Raw genomic sequence first — 15354 nt, 5'->3', positions numbered from 1 at the left:
ATAGCCGCCGTGGTGGCTGCTGCATCGGTGACTCTGGAAACTCCCTTTTTTTTTTTTTTTTTTAAGATTTTATTTATTTACTCATGAGAGACAGAGAGAGAGAGAGAGAGAGGCAGAGACACAGGCAGAGGGAGAAGCAGGCTCCATGCAGGGAGCCTGATGTGGGGACTTGATCCTGGGACCCTGGGATCATGCTCTGGGCCGAAGGTGGTTCACAGGGATCCCCTGGAAAGTCCCTTCTGAAGAAGGTGGGGGCTGCTCTTGGTGGCATCCTCTGCAGGCTGTGCACATAGCTTTCCCCATTTCCTCTTTCAGATCCCGGAGGAACCCCTCCCCCTTCATCTCATCGGAGACAAAGGACCCGTCCAGGTCCAGCCAAAACGTAGTAAAACCACCACCGTGGTCAGGGCCCGGGCGGCAGCCCTGGAGATCATCTGATGCAGAGATGGAAACCGACCTTTGTCGCTCAACAGCGGGTCAAAAGGCCCAAAAGTGATCTGAAGGGGAAGAGAAAAGTGGGGCCCATTCATTCAGTGGAAGCAAATGAAGGAGAACAGTGCTGTGCAGCCTACATCATTAACCAATCACACGTATCGCATATGGTTTGAATCCTTTTGAATGTATCGAAAATATGTTTAAGGGGCGCCTGGGTTGGTCAGTCGGTTAAGCATCCGACTCTTGACTTCAGCTCAGGGTTGTGAGTTGGAGCCCCGTGTTCTCTTTATCCCTCTGCCCCTTCTTCTGCTCCCTCCCTCTCTAAAAAAGAAAGAAAGAAAGAAAGAAAGAAAGAAAGAAAGAAAGAAAGAAAGAAAGAAAGAAAGAAAACAAAAAACCCACAAAGAAAAATAAAAGAAAAAAGTTTATAACAGAGAATATAATCTATCTTTGTATCAGTTCTGTGCACATTTGGGAAAAATGTGTGATCAGCTGGTGTTGGTCAGAATGTCTCATAAATAATAGTCCAGTCAAGTTTGTTGATACAGTTGTTTCAATCTCCACCTTTGCTGATGTGTTGCCCATGTGTTCTATTCAATTATTTTTTAAAGATTTTATTTATTTATTCATGAGAGACACAGAGAGAGGCAGAGACACAGGCAGAGGGAGAAGCAGGCTCCCTGCGGGGGGCCCGATGCCGGACTTGATCCCGCGACCCTGGGGTCATGCCCTGGGCGGAAGGCAGACGCTAAACCCCTCAGCCACCCAGCTGCCCTTGTTCTATACAATTATTGAGAGAGAGGCGTGATGATTAATTTTATGTGTCCACTTGGCAAGGTAATGGTGCCCATTGCTTGGTAAAACATCAGTCTAGATGTTGCTGTGGAGCTAATTTTTATTTTGTTTATTTTAAAGATTTATTTGTTTATTTGAAAGAGAAAGAGGGAGCGAATGAGCAGGGGGAGACGGAGGGAATCTGAAGCCGACTCCCCACTGAGCACAGATACTGATGTGAGGCTCCATCCCACGCCCCTGAGGTCAGGACCTGAGCCAAAATCAAGAGCCCAACGGTTAACCAACTGAGCCACCCAGGCGCCCCACAGTGGAGGTAAATTTTAGGTGTGTTTAACATTTATATATATTTTTTACATATAATGGAACATTACCCAGCCATCAAAAAAAAGTAATATCTTGCCATTTCCAACAATGTGGATGGTAAGCAAAATAAGCAGAGAAAGACAAATACCATATGATTTCATTCATATGTGGAATTTAGGAAATAAAACAGATGAACAGATGGGAAGAAAAATAAAAGAGGGAGAGGGAAGTAAACCTTTAGAGACTCTTAACCGTAGAGAACAAACTGAGGGCTGATGGAGGCAGGTGATGGGGGATGGGCTAAATGGGTGCGGGGGATTTTTAAGAGGGCACCTGTGATGAGCACTGGGTGCTGTAAGCGATGGATCACTGAATTCCGCTCCGGAAACCAGTATTGCACTATACGTTAATTAGAATTTAAACAAAAATTTGAAAAAGAAAAACAATAATACAGAAAGAAATATAATACATATCACGGTTTGGGCCAATCATCATCATCATCATCATCATCATCATCATCATCATCCTTTTAAAAACATATGACTTATCACATATTGATATGATTTGTGAATATCATTTTATCATCAGATGGTTGCACTATACTGCATTGTACACAACACCTTAGCCAATTATATCATCATATATTATGACTCTATAATACATTAATATATTAATCATGGTAGTTTTATTATTTCTTTTTTAAAATTTTTATTTATTTATCCATGACAGACACAGAGAGAAAGGGGCAGAGACACAGGCAGAAGGAAAAGATGCTCCTTATTAGGAGCCCAATGTGGGACTTGATCCCAGGACCTGGGATCAGGACCCGAGCCAAAGGCAGGTGCTCAACCTCTGAGCCACCCGGGCGCCCCTAGTTTTATTATTTCAAAGTATTAACACAAATCGACCTATCGGGATGACTAATACGTATCATCATTTAGAACACTTTTACCAAGAAACGGATTACAGATTTGCATAACTTGTTAATAAACAGGCAAGTCCTTCTGACTCAGGCATCGCGCCACACACGTCACCGGCACTTCCTCCGGGAGCTCCCCGGTCCTGCGGAGACACCGCCCGCCGCTAGAGGGCGATGGGACTCGACTCGTTGGCCCCAGAGGGACGGCGGACCCCGCGCCACGCGCGCGCCTTCTGGGACTTGTAGTTCGCGGCAGCGTGGTGCGCAGGCGCACTGCGGAGTTGGTCCCGGGCGCGCGTGCGGGGGGCGGTGGCGGCGGCGGTGGCGGCGTGAGTTAACCGGGCGGGGGCGGGAGGCGGGAGGCGGGAGCCGGAGGGAGGAGGGAGGGGGGCGGGGGCCGGCGGGAGGAGGGAGAGGGCGGGGGGCGGGGGCCGGCGGGAGGAGGGAGAGGGCGGGGGCCGGCGGACGGCGTCCGCGCGGCGCTCCGGGGCAGGATCTGGTGGCACCTGCGCGCCCCGGGGTTGTGCAGCTGCAGGCGGTGCCGCGCCCGGCGCCAGGTGTGCAGGGTCCTCGCGGGAAGGGAAACGCCCCGCACCTGTTTGCTCGACGGCGGAGAGCGGTTGGCACCCCGGACTTCCCTGGGCTAGCCGGGGGCTCCCCGGGGCCGTTGTGCCTGCCCCCCCGCGCCCCCCGGGCAGAGTCTGGGGACCTGCTGGCGGTCGTGCTGGGGGAGGGGGAGGGGCGCCCGGAACAGCCCCCCGGAGCCGAGGGCGGGCCCCGAGTGACACCGTGGCGTTGGGATTGCGGTGGCACCAGGGTCCGCTCCGCTTATGCGCGGACCGCCCGGCAGGGGTGAGGAAGCCGCTGTGCCCGGGCCCAGCCCCAAGCGCTCCGGTCTCGCCCCTCCTTGGGGTGCATTTCGGGGTCTCTGCGAGGAAGCCCTCGTGGGCCTCATCGGCCCTCCCCGGGGAGGAAGGACGAGTTTCTGTGGTTGGAACGTTGGGACGGAAAATCCTGAGCCTCCTGCCCCGGGCCCGGGTGAAGGAGGGGGCGGAAGGGGCCAGCGGCAGGCACCCTCGTGGGCAGGAGGGCGGGAGGGACTTGGGTGGGGGCCCGGGCCTGCACCTGCACCCATTGCCCTGAGCCACGGGGGAAAGTCCCAAGAGCACGGTCGGGATGTGGGGCGGTGTGGGGCACAGGGTGGCAGATGCGTCCCGGCCGGGGAGCTCCCAGGAGCCCTGCCTCAGTGGGGCTCTGGTGTTGGTGAGCGTCCAGGGGCGGCCTGACTTCCTCTCTCAGGTTCTGGAGGCCCCAAGTGTGACACCAGGGGTCAGCAGGGCCCTGCTCCCTCCCGAGGCTCCAGGGGAGGGATGCTCCTGACCCTTCCAGCTTCTGAGGGTCCCCCTCAACCCTCCGTGTCCCTTGGCTTGCCGCTGTGTTACTCGTGTCTCGTCCACCGTCACGTGGCCTTCTCCCTGTGTCCGCGTCTCTTTCGAGGACACCACCGTATCGCGTCTGGGCCCACCCTCCTCCATTGCGACTTGGTCACATCTGCAGATTTCCTGTTTGCAGAGAAGGTCACCTTTACCGGTACCGGAGGGGCAGGGCTTGAACGTGCCGTTTAGAGGACCTGACTGAGCGCAGGGCAGTCCTCAGCAGCAGGTGTTTGCCGGGTGCAGCTCGGGTGTCCTTCCAGAGACACATCTGATGCCCTGGGGGGTGGCCCGGCCCAGCCCTCCGCCCCGCATAGCTCGGACCACGCACACCCCGTGAGTCATAGCCAGCTCTCGGGCGAATTCGGCTGCATATACTCTCCGGCTCCCCTCCTAGATTTTCAAGTTTTTTTTTCCTATTTGATCTCAGTTTTGTTTCATGAATGGTTTGTAAAAGAAGTAGGTGTTACAGATCATGTCTTCCTTGATAATTTAAACAGTTACAGGTCCTTCCTGGAGTTAGCCATGCTACTGTTTGGTGTGTATCCTTGCCAGCTTTCTGCCATGTTGCCATGTTGCCATATGTTACATGTATGGGTTAGATATGCACAGTTATATATATTTAACTGTAGACAACTTTTTTCCAGGTTTGTTTTATTGTTATTTTTTTAAGATTTTACTTATTTATTCATGAGAGACACACAGAGAGGCAGAGACACAGGCAGAGGGAGAAGCAGGCTCCCTGCTGCATCCCAGGACCCCAGGGTCACACCCTAAGCCCAAGGCAGACGCTCAACCATGAGCCACCCAGGTGTCCCTATTATTATTATTTTTTGTAATAGCTTCGTTTAGATAGAAGCCACACACCATACAGTTCATTCATTTTGAGTAACAGTTCAGTGATTCATAGTATGTGCACAGAGTTGTACGATCACCGTGTCTGTCTAAGTCTGGAACATGGTGTCTGTTATCATCCCCAAAGAAACCCTGTCCCCGTGAGCAGTTACCTCCCATCCCCATTCTCTAGCCCCTGCCAAAAACGAATCTACTTCCTGCCTGTAGGTATGCCTGCCTGTTCTGGACGTCACACACGTGGACTCACACTGCGGGGCCTCCTGTGTCAGGTTCTCACCGCGTGCTGTGTTTCCAAGGTCCGTCCATGTGTGTGTGCCGGAGCTTCACTTCTTTTTAAGGCTGAATGACAACCCACTGTGGGCAGAGCACCTGCTCACCCGTTGGCGGACATGTGCGTTGCTTCCACCCTTTGGCAAGTCTGAGTCTTGCTGCCATGAGCATTTGTGAACAAGTTTGTGTGGACGTACGTTTTCGTTTCTCTTGGGCAGGTAGCAGGAGTGGAATCTCCGGGTCACGTGTTAACTCTACGACCATGTGAAGAACCGCCAGGCTGTCTTCCCCGGTGCGGGCCCCGTTGTCTGCTCCCGCCCGTGGTGCGCAAGGGGTTCCATCTCTCCCCGTTCTCACCAACCCCTGTTCCTGCCTTTCCGACTCTAGTCATCCTGCCGGGGTTGAGGCGCCGCCTCACTGTGGGTTTGATTTGTATTTGCCCAGTGACTCGTGACGTTGAGCATCTTTTCCGTGTGCCGCTTGGTCATCTGAGTATTGCCTTTGGAGAGGTGGCTATTCTTAAGCGAGCTCTTTATTTGGAAGTGATTTGGAGGCAACGGAAGAGGCGCACGGATGGTGCGTAGAGCCCCTGTGTGCCTTCCCACAGCTCCCCCCAACCTGTGCGTGTGCTCAGGGGGCTTCTCGTTCACCCTCACCCCAAGGCACCTTGTGAGGATTCTTGTGTCCTAATCGCCCTTCCCTAGGAAATTCTTTCTGGGGGGGAGGCTACTATTTTTTTAGGGATTTATTTGTGAATGAATTATAGCCTCCTAAGATGTTGTAGAAATGGGGCAGGCTCCCCAGTACCCATGACCCAGCTTCCCCCATTGGCGGCCCTCACAACAGTGATCAAAGCCAGCACATTGACACTGACCAGAACCCCCATGAAAATGTAATACCACAGGTGCCTTAGTGTGTGGGGTCCGCTGTAACGAAGCCCCGCACGCTGGGCCGCTCACACCACAGGCCTCTGTTCTGTCCCAGCACCGGGAGGCCTGGGATCGAGGTGTTGGCAGGGCCGACATTGCAGAGCCTCCGTCCTTGGTGTTAGACGGCCGTCTTCTCCCCGTGCCCTCACATGGTATGGTCTTCCTGTGCTCCAGTCCTCTTCTGGCTTTTTATTTTTATTTTTTTATTTATTTTTTAAAGGTTTATTTATTTATTTATGATAGAGAGAGAGAGAAAGAGAGAGAGAGGCAGAGACACAGGCAGAGGGAGAAGCAGGCTCCATGCACCGGGAGCCCGATGCGGGACTCGATCCTGGGACTGCAGGATTGCGCCCTGGGCCAAAGGCAGGCGCCAAACCACTGAGCCACCCAGGGATTCCCCACCCCCCCTTTTTTTTTAAAAGCAAGAGTAGTAGGGAGAGGGAGAAGCAGACTCCCCGCTGAGCCAGAAGCCTGAGTGGGGCTGCATCGCAGGACCCCAGGATCATGATCTGAGCTAAAGGCAGATGCTCAACCATCTGAGCCACCCAGGCACCCCCAATCCTCTCTTATAAAGACACTGTTTTTGGGGATCAGGATCCTTTCCTAATGACCTCATTTCGACTTAATTACCTCTTTAAAGACCCTGTCTTGAAATACAGTCAACTTCTGAGGTGAGGGTTGGGACGTGAAGGTATGGATTCAGAGGGGACCAGTGTAGCCGGTACCAACAGATACTTGCCTGTAGACTTATGTTGGAAATGTTGCAGGTTCGGTTCCGGACCACCCACAATAACACGGATCACTTGAATTGTTTGGTTTCCCAGGGCGTATACAAGTTGTGTTTGCACCGTACCGGAGTCCAGTGGGTGTGCAATAGCGTGATGTCTAAGAAAACAATGTACATACCTTAATTTAAGAATACCTTATTGCTAGTAAACGCTAACCATCATCTGAGCCATCACCGGTCAGAATCACTGATCACAGATCTTGGGAACAACTACAGTCATGAGTTTGTGAGATTCACCACCATGTGACACAGAGACACGAAGTGAGCAAAGGCCAAGGGAAAAGTGGCCCCGTCAGGGTCAGCGCATTCTGTGTGAAGCGCAGTAACACGAGGCGTGCGCGTGTCCTCTCTGTGCCGGATATGCGTCTGTGCTTCATGCATTAAAAGGATATTTTTTCGGACCTCCCCGGCCCGCGGTACCTCAGGGTTAACACCGCCTTACCCCTTACCAGGAACGCTTCCCCTAGGGTTGTCCACACCTCCTTGTGGAGCATAGATCATGGTCAAGATGCAACCGGAGCGGCGGCCCCGGGGTGGAGGTGGGGGTGCGGGGGCAGCACCAGGGCCTGGTTCAGCAAGATGAGCCAGTAATTGTGTGTTGTACCCATAAAACATGTCACGATAAATCTCATGTGAAGGGTCCCTGCCACACGCAATTAAAAACAAAAGCCAACCAAGCAAGACATTAACGCTGGTTCTGTTCTGTTAACTAGACCGCAGACTTTTTTTCAGATTTCACCAGATTTCCCACCAACATCTTCCTTCTGGCCCGGGAACCCCATCCAGGTCCCACATGACGTCTTTTCACCTCGCCTTGTCTTCTTGGGCTCCTCCAGCCTGTGATCCTTTCTCACTCTTTCCTCATCTTTTCTGACATGGACGCTTCTGGGGAGCCCTGGCCAGGTGTTTGTAGAAGAAGGTCCCCTGGGTTGATGTTTTCTCACGATTGCACCGGGGTTATGGCTTTGGGGGAAGGCACCCCAGAGGGGTCATGTCCCATCAGGGGATATCTGATGTCCACTCCATGTCACCGGTGACCCTGACCTTGGTCACGTGGCCCGCTGGGGTCTCCCAGGCTTCTCCAGCAGTGAAGTTAACCCCTCTCCCTTTATCTGCCCTGTTTGCTGGAAGCAGGTCACTAAGTCGACCCCGTGGAAAGCAGGGTTGGGGCAGGGAAGCACCACCTCCTGGAGGAGGAGCCTGGAAGGACCCACGGATGCCTTAAGGCGCGATGGTAATTAAGGAATATTTTGGAAGCAAGGCTTTGAGGCTTCGCCAGTGTCCCGCCTCCCCTCGGGGTCTCCCCAGTAGCTGGGTGCGCATCGGCGGGTCTCGGCTGCGGGAGTGGTTACTGGGCTGTCCCCGTGGTGGTTTCCTGTTGATGGGGGTGGTGGCAATAATTTGACATTTTCATCCAGGAATCCCCGTCAAGCCCATCACGAGTGTCCCGTGAACGGCCCCCACTCATTCCTCAGGATTGTGCGTGAGAGTCTGCTGCTTGCAAGGGGCTTCATGTGCATGCCACGGTGGCTCACGTGTGGTGGGGACGGGGCAGGACTGCTTCAGGACGTCCCTACGGAGGGCCAGAGCGCGACGGTCATTAGGGCGCTCCCAGCAGAGTCTGTCCGGGGCCTGTGGCGGGAGGGGCCTGAGGGGTGCTGGGCCCCATCCCTGATGCAGCCTGGACTAGGGGGCTGTAGCCAGTGAGCAGGAGGGGGTAAGCGGGTGGCACTTGCCGAGGGGACATGGCGGAGGGGACTCTGGCTAACCGGACCCGGTGGGATGGCAGCAGCAGCAGGCAGGCCGCCCGGCCGGCGGATGGGGAAACCAGCCGGGTGTCGGGGCCATCAGACACCGGGCAGGGGCTCTTGCTAAAACTAGGGGAGGCGGAACTGAACTCAGAACCCCGAGGTCACGGCCCAGTGGCCTAGCTAACGTTTGTCGGGGAGCGGGTCCTGGGGGCCCCGGGGAAGGGCCAGAATCAGCTCTTTCCCTGGAGGGCGGGAGCCCCGCGGCTGCGTGCAGAGCGCACAGGCCCCCCTGGCTCCTTCCTGCCGCACAGCGGGGGCATCTGCTGGAAGCTTCCAGGGGGAGCGAGGGGGCCACCAGGGAGCCGGCCGGGCTGTGGGAAGGCAGAAGTGAATCTGAGACGTGCCAGGGCTGGGGGCGCCTGGGGGCGTCTGAACTGAGCCCTCCAGAGTTCGAGTCCAGGTGGTTCTACTGGGCTGAATGGGGCCCCCGCAAAATTCATGTCCACCCGGAACCTTAGGATGTCAGCTTCCTGGGCCGCCTGGGGGCTCCTTCGGCTCAGGTCCTGTCCTGGGGTCCTGAGGTCGAGCCCCGGTTGGGTTCCCTGCTCAGTGGGGGGAGTCTGCTTCCCCCTCCGCCCTTCACCCCACTCATGCTGCGCCCTTGCTCTCTTTCTCTGAAATAAATAAATAAATAAATAAATAAATAAATAAATAAATAAAATAAATAAATAAATAAAATAAATAAAATAAATAAAATAAAATAAATCTAGAATGTGAGCTGGTGCCCCCCCTTACCTTCCCGGACCTTCGGTCTCTGTCCCTGTGTGGGTTAGGGAGCCATTAAGGCCCGTGGCCTCTGTCCTGGCTCCTGCTGACCTCACTCCGTGTTGGGGACCCCTGGATGGTTGCAGAGGTTTCCAGGTCAGGATTTGGGGACTGGGGACAGCCCTGGGCCTGGGCCTCACGGCCCCTTTTCTTCCCACAGCCCTGCCTGCCCTGGAACCTGCTTTCCCAAGAGAAGAGGATGGCTGCTGGGTACCTGCCCCCCTGGCCCCAGGTGAGTGGGGACCTCTCTCCCTGAAGATGCCTGGTGTGTCCAGAGGAAACACTCCTGCCACAACTGTGTTCCTTGGCTCTGTGGGAAACGAGGGAGCGTTGCCCGTGAGCATCAGGGTCTAAGCACCCCTGCTTCTTGCAAGTGTGCGGAGAGGCGTGCGCTGTGTTGAGCACACCTTCCCTGCCAGAGAGCTGTGCTTCCTTCCTGGGCTGGGAGCCCTGCTGTGTGGCCTGAACATCCCACGTCCCCCATGGCGGGAGGAGCTACACAGGAAAGCACCATCCTTGTGACCTGGAAATCATCCTTTAAATTGTGGTAAACTACACACAACCTAACATTCACCACCTTAACCCTCTCTAAGTGCATAGCTCAGGGCATGGAGCACACTCACCCCGACGTGCACTGCCCCCCACCATCTCCAGAACCTTCTACCTCCCCACATGGAGATGCCATCCCCAGGAAGCACTGACCCCCCCCCCTGCCCCCCCCCTGGCTCCCACCACCTCCTCTCTGTCTCTGTGGACAGAGGCCTCCTCTGGGGACCTCCTGGGAGGGGGGTCCTACAGGAGGTGTCCTTCTGGGCCTGGGTCCCCTCCCTGAGCCCGGTGTCCTAGGGGTCTGTCCACGTGGGGGCAGGTGTCAGGGTCCCTTCCTTCCTGGGGCTGGGTCAGCCTTTTCAAGCCTGGGGACAGCCGCATTTGATGTGAAGTTGCCTTACGGGGCACGAGCATCAGGAGAGAGGTGGGGAGCAGAGGCCAGCATCGGCTTGGACAGCAGATCTGTGAGGAGCAGTGGCCAGGGGCCTGGTCCCCTCACTCACACTTGGCTTGGGCCGCAGCCACAGGTTTGGGAATGTGGTCAGTGTCTGCATCACAAATCCAGAGCTGACAACAGCTCGGGTTCAGGTGGTCCCTGGGAGAACGAGCCCTATCCTGTGGACATTTGTGAGTGACCCAGATAGTCCTGGTCGGGGCCCCATGGCGGGGTCCTCGATCTGCTCTGGCCCCTGCAGGGAAGTCCTGGTCATCACAGGCACATGTACTTTCAGGCCAGCAGGGTGCGTCCTGGGGCCGACACAGCCAGGGGCCACTGTCAGGGGCCACTGGGAGGTCCGGCCCCAAACGAGCCAGCGGCTTGTCCCTCGGCAGCAGCAAAGCTGAGGTGCCACAGGGCCCGGCAGTGGCCCTGCCTGTCTGGTGCGCCCTGGCGGGCCCATAAGTGGAGCCACTCAGACCTAGGCGGTCGATGGGGCGGTCATCGTCTCTCCAGGCCACACAGGATCACCCCACCCCCACCCCCCACCCCCAGCAGCTCAGGCCCACATCTTTAAATCCCAACAGCATTTCTCCATGTGGGGACTGCCTCTCTCCACACTGGTCTCCGAAATGTGGAAGTCACAAAAATCATGAGTCATGGAGACTTGTTCTGTTTTTAGTGTTTAGGGAGTTTACGTTTTAATCTGCCCACCAGGCAGCAAAGAGCAAAGAACGTGTGTCCCACTGAGACTTCTTCCCAGCCTTCCCCGACTGAGATGATCCCTTATGGAGTGCCAGTAATCGATTTATATATTATAATCGATAAATATATTATTATATTTAACAGGAAGTGATATCTCATGCTAATTTTTAATTGTGCTTCTAGAGGTAATAGCCACGAAGTTCAAAGCCATTACAATTGTTTTCCTTTTTACTTAATTGCAGATCTGCCCAGAGCCTTGCAGTGAGTCCGGCAGTTGCAGGGTTACCCTAGGGCCGCCTGAGAGGAAGGCAGCGGGAATGGGTGTGTGCGGGGGGTGTTGCAGCAGCTGCTGCTAGCCTGGAAAAAAGCCTGTTTTTTTCCCCCACTTTATCTACAAATTTTATTTTATTTTATTTTTTATTTTTATTTATTAGTCAGAGAGAGAGAGAGAGAGAGAGAGAGGCAGGCAGAGACACAGGCAGAGGGAGAAGCAGGCTCCATGCACCAGGAGCCCAACGTGGGATTCGATCCCGGGTCTCCAGGATCGCACCCTGGGCCAAAGGCAGGTGCCAAACTGCTGCGCCACCCAGGGATCCCTATCTACAAATTTTAAAAAAGATTTTATTTATGTATTTTAAGGAGAGAGAGAGAGGGTGTGTGAGCAGGGGAGGAACACAGGGAGAGGGAGATGGTCTCCGGCAAACTTCACGCTGCGTGCAGAGCCCACCGTGGGGCCTGATCGCACAACCCCGAGATCCTCGGGCTGAGCCCAGATCTGGAGCTGGACACTTGACCGACTGAGCCACCTAGGTGCCTCCACTTTATCTAAACTTTTGTGGCTGCCCTGGGTACTAACTTTCTTCTTCTGGGTGGGAGAAACACAAAGGTTTAATACTGAAGCACCTGCCTTCAGCTCAGGTCATGATCTCGGGGTCCTAGGATTGATCCCGCGTCATCAGGCCCCCTGCTCAGCGGGGAGCCTGCTTCTCCCTCTCCCTCTGCTCCTCCCCCCTGCTTGTGCTTGCTTATATTAAATAAATAATAAAAACAAAATCTTAAAAAAAAAAGAGATAGAGAAACATTTAATAAAATCTGAAATCTGTCCCACCCCAAAGCTTCCCTTTGGGAATGTTTGAGCCCTTTCTTCTCCCACCTGGAGGAGACAAGACACCAAAGCATCACCAGAACTGTGGGGTTTTATTGTTGTTGTTGTTGTTTGTTTCTTGTTTTTTTGTTTTTGTTTTTAATAAACCAAACCAAAAACCTCAACTTCATCCAGAATGGCCCAAAACCACCCAGTGGGTCGGGCAGGCCACTTGCCAGGGGCCTGAGCCATCATTCACAGTCCACAGGTAACTTCGAGCTCTTAGGACAGACTGTGGCCTCGCTGCTGGTGCCAACCAGGGGTGCTGCTCTGGCCCGCCAGGCGCTGCCCAGTCGCCATCCTCCACCCCATGCCCTTCCCCTCCAGGAACCGTCTGGGCTTTCGCCACGTTTCAGCGAGTCAGGTGCGGGGCGGCACATCCTGCTTCTCACTCCGTCTGCGCCGTGCAGCGTGCAGCCCCAACTCATGGCTGCAAAGACAACCCGCGTCTGCCAACCTCGGGTTTGGGGTGCGGGTCTCCTTGGTCCTACAGATGACAAGGATAGCTTCTGGGCTCTCTGACCGTGTGAAGAGCAGATGCCGTGATGTAGGGAAGCCATGCAGCCTTCGCTCAGTCCCATGAGGTTGAACTTGTTCTTTCCATCGAGGAGATGGGGAGGCTGCATCCTGGAAGTCGGTAGTAGACACACGGTCCCGTGACCGTGGACTTGCATGGCTGCAAGCGACCTTTTTGTGGAATAAGCAGGGGGAGAGTCTCGAGTGGGAATGTAGTGGTCCTAGATCCAAAAGATAGACTTACCAGTTCAGTAAGAAGTGGGCCATGTGGGGGCACCTGGGTGGCTCAGTGGTTGAGCGTCTGCCTTTGGCTCAGGTTGTGACCCCGGGGTCCCGGGATTGAATCCCGCATCGGGCCCCCTGCAGGGAGCCTTCTCCTCCCTCTGCCTGTGTCTCTGCCTTTCTCTCTGTGTGGCTCATGAATAAATAAATAAAATCTTAAAAAAAAATGGGCCACATGTTCCCTTCGGACCTGGTGCTGGCGGGATCGAACCTCTGGGCTGTGCCCCCCCCGCCCCCCGGTCTGTGTGGACGTCCTGTGCCCTCCACCCCCAGCCCTCCTCCTGTACATGTGCATGGAGGTGGGCCTTTCCTGAGCAGAGTCCATGTGATATTTTAGGAGTTTGTAACCTTTGAGGATGTGGCTGTGGACTTCTCCCGGGAGGAGTGGGAGATGCTGGACCCTGCTCAGAGGAGGCTGTACAGAGAGGTGATGCTGGAGACCTGCCGGAACCTGGCCGCACTGGGTAAGACCCGCACCACGCCTTCACCTGCGTGTCAGTTCACACTCACTGTGCATCCACATCATGTCGAGAGCCAGGGTAGGAAGTGGGGGTTTGTGGGTGAATATAGTGGCCGTGGCTCCTGCCCTTGTGAGGCTTGTGGTCCACTGGCTTCTTCAACACTAAGATTTGGATGGAAATATTTATCTGCTTATCTGTAGATGGACACTGGGTTGTTTTGATTTTTTGGCTGCTGTGAACTAGGGTGTGTGAACAGCACTTTGGGTCTCTGCTTTCAGGCCTCTTGGGTCCATACCCGGGAGTGGAATTGTGAGGTCAGACGGTGCTTCTTTGTTTACCTTTTTGAGGAGCAACCAAAATGCACAGCACCATTTTACCAGCTGTGTGCACAGATTCTGATTTCTCCATATCCTAATATCTATCTTCTATTTTTGCTTTTTTAAATTATAGCCATCCTAATAGGTATGAAGTGGTGTCTCACTGTGGTTTTGATTTGCATTTTCCTGGTGGCTAATGATGTTGAGCATGTTTTCACGTGTCTGCTGGCCATTTGTAGATCTTTCTGGGAGAAATGTAAGATCCACAAGGTTTTAATTAGGAGCATAAAATCTCCAGCATGGTCATCAGGCCACCTCCCCAGTGTACTCTTGTCCCCTTCAGATGCCTTGAAGAATCAACGTGCCAATATGGGCATTGAGGATGGTACACTCTCCCCAACCCCAGCCTCTCAGGCCACCGGTCCTTCTTCATGGGCAGGGTGTTCGCTTTTGCTGCCAGGGGCGGCTTTCCACTTGGAGCAAGGAGAAGCCATGTGGACGGGGGGAGAAGGAGCTCCCCAAACCTGCTCAGGTGAGAGCCAGGCAGATACGAGCCATTGAGTAGGGAGGGGCATCTTGGGGGCTGCAGGTCAGAGATCTCTCCACAGAGGCCCGAACTCTGTAAGGAGAAGGTCGAGGTGTTTGGTTGCACTTTCTCAGACACCTTTGGTTCATTCTCCAGCAACCTTGCCCTATGCACTAGCTTGTACCACTTTGGGTGCAGAGAAAAGATATCCCATTTCTTTCTTGAAGCTGTTATGCCTGTTTCTTGTTCTGTCTCTTCCCTCTCTGCTTCCTTGATCATTCTTTCTCTCTGCCATTTCCATTCTTCCTCCTTTGTGCAGCCATTCCTTCTACATTTCCATTGCCCCCCCATTTTTCATCACTGTCCAACTTCTTACACTGCTTCTTGTCCTCGGGATCTTTCCCTGTTCCCCCCGTGTGGAGTGCTGATATTTGAACATGAGTCCACACGTACCTTGTGTATGTTGGAAGTACTTTTGTCCCACTATTATTAAGTTAGAAGTTTCTTCTTTCCGCCCCGCTCCCCATTTATTTCAGATTTGGAGACGAGTCTGAAAAGCCAAGAGTCAATTTATAGGAAGGTGGTTTTGGAGGAAGAACCACTCCGTGGTATGAATATCATAAAGCTTCCCAAAGAAGACTGGGATGTGGTCAACTTGAGGAGAGACATGAAGACCCGCACAGGCTTTTGAGGCAAATGGCATTCACTCAAGTAGAGACATTGGCTCAAAAGGAGACCACTGCCTGGCATGAGTTTGGGGACCCCTGTAGTATGAACTCAGACCTTGCTTTATCACAAGGGGATTCTCTAGGAAAGCATTTCCTTGACTGTGATCTTAACATTGAGAGTTTGGTAGCTGATCCATTCTTAAAACATCATCAGATGGGATATACAGACCAGAGGCCCTGTAAAGGGAATGAATATGCAAAAGATGTCAGCCAAAATAGTCCTCTTACTCAGCACAAAAGAACCGGAACTTGTACATATGCAGAAGGTGGGGAGTCATTTAATCATGGCATGGCTCTTACAACACACAACACAATTAATACAGTGGGGAAATCCTATGAATGTTACCAGTGCGGGAAAGTGTTTAATCGGAGGCATTCCCTGAGTGAG

The 15354-nt window shown here is 53.8% G+C and overlaps 1 protein-coding gene across 3 annotated transcripts; it reads left to right on the top strand.

Moving 5' to 3' along the window:
* Positions 1–2752: 2752 nt before the first annotated feature.
* On the top strand, positions 2753–15015 carry ZNF554 (zinc finger protein 554). 3 transcript variants are annotated; one of them, XM_055344086.1, is made up of 5 exons: positions 2753–2781; positions 9463–9534; positions 13272–13398; positions 14056–14244; positions 14775–15015. In XM_055344086.1, exons 2-5 carry the CDS (start codon positions 9502–9504, stop codon positions 14927–14929), a joined length of 504 nt encoding a protein of 167 aa, XP_055200061.1. In that variant the 5' UTR covers positions 2753–2781; positions 9463–9501; the 3' UTR covers positions 14930–15015. The 3 variants fall into 3 exon arrangements, with proteins under 3 accessions (XP_055200061.1, XP_055200063.1, XP_055200062.1); XM_055344088.1 differs by lacking the exon at positions 2753–2781 and adding an exon at positions 2944–3009; XM_055344087.1 differs by lacking the exon at positions 2753–2781 and adding an exon at positions 7886–8240.
* Positions 15016–15354: the final 339 nt, after the last annotated feature.

Source organism: Nyctereutes procyonoides, unplaced genomic scaffold (assembly GCF_905146905.1).
Source record: "Nyctereutes procyonoides isolate TBG_1078 unplaced genomic scaffold, NYPRO_anot_genome, whole genome shotgun sequence".
Classification (NCBI taxonomy): domain Eukaryota; kingdom Metazoa; phylum Chordata; class Mammalia; order Carnivora; family Canidae; genus Nyctereutes; species Nyctereutes procyonoides.
Note: the sequence above shows the minus strand (reverse complement) of the source record. Positions and strands in the feature narration are given on the sequence as shown.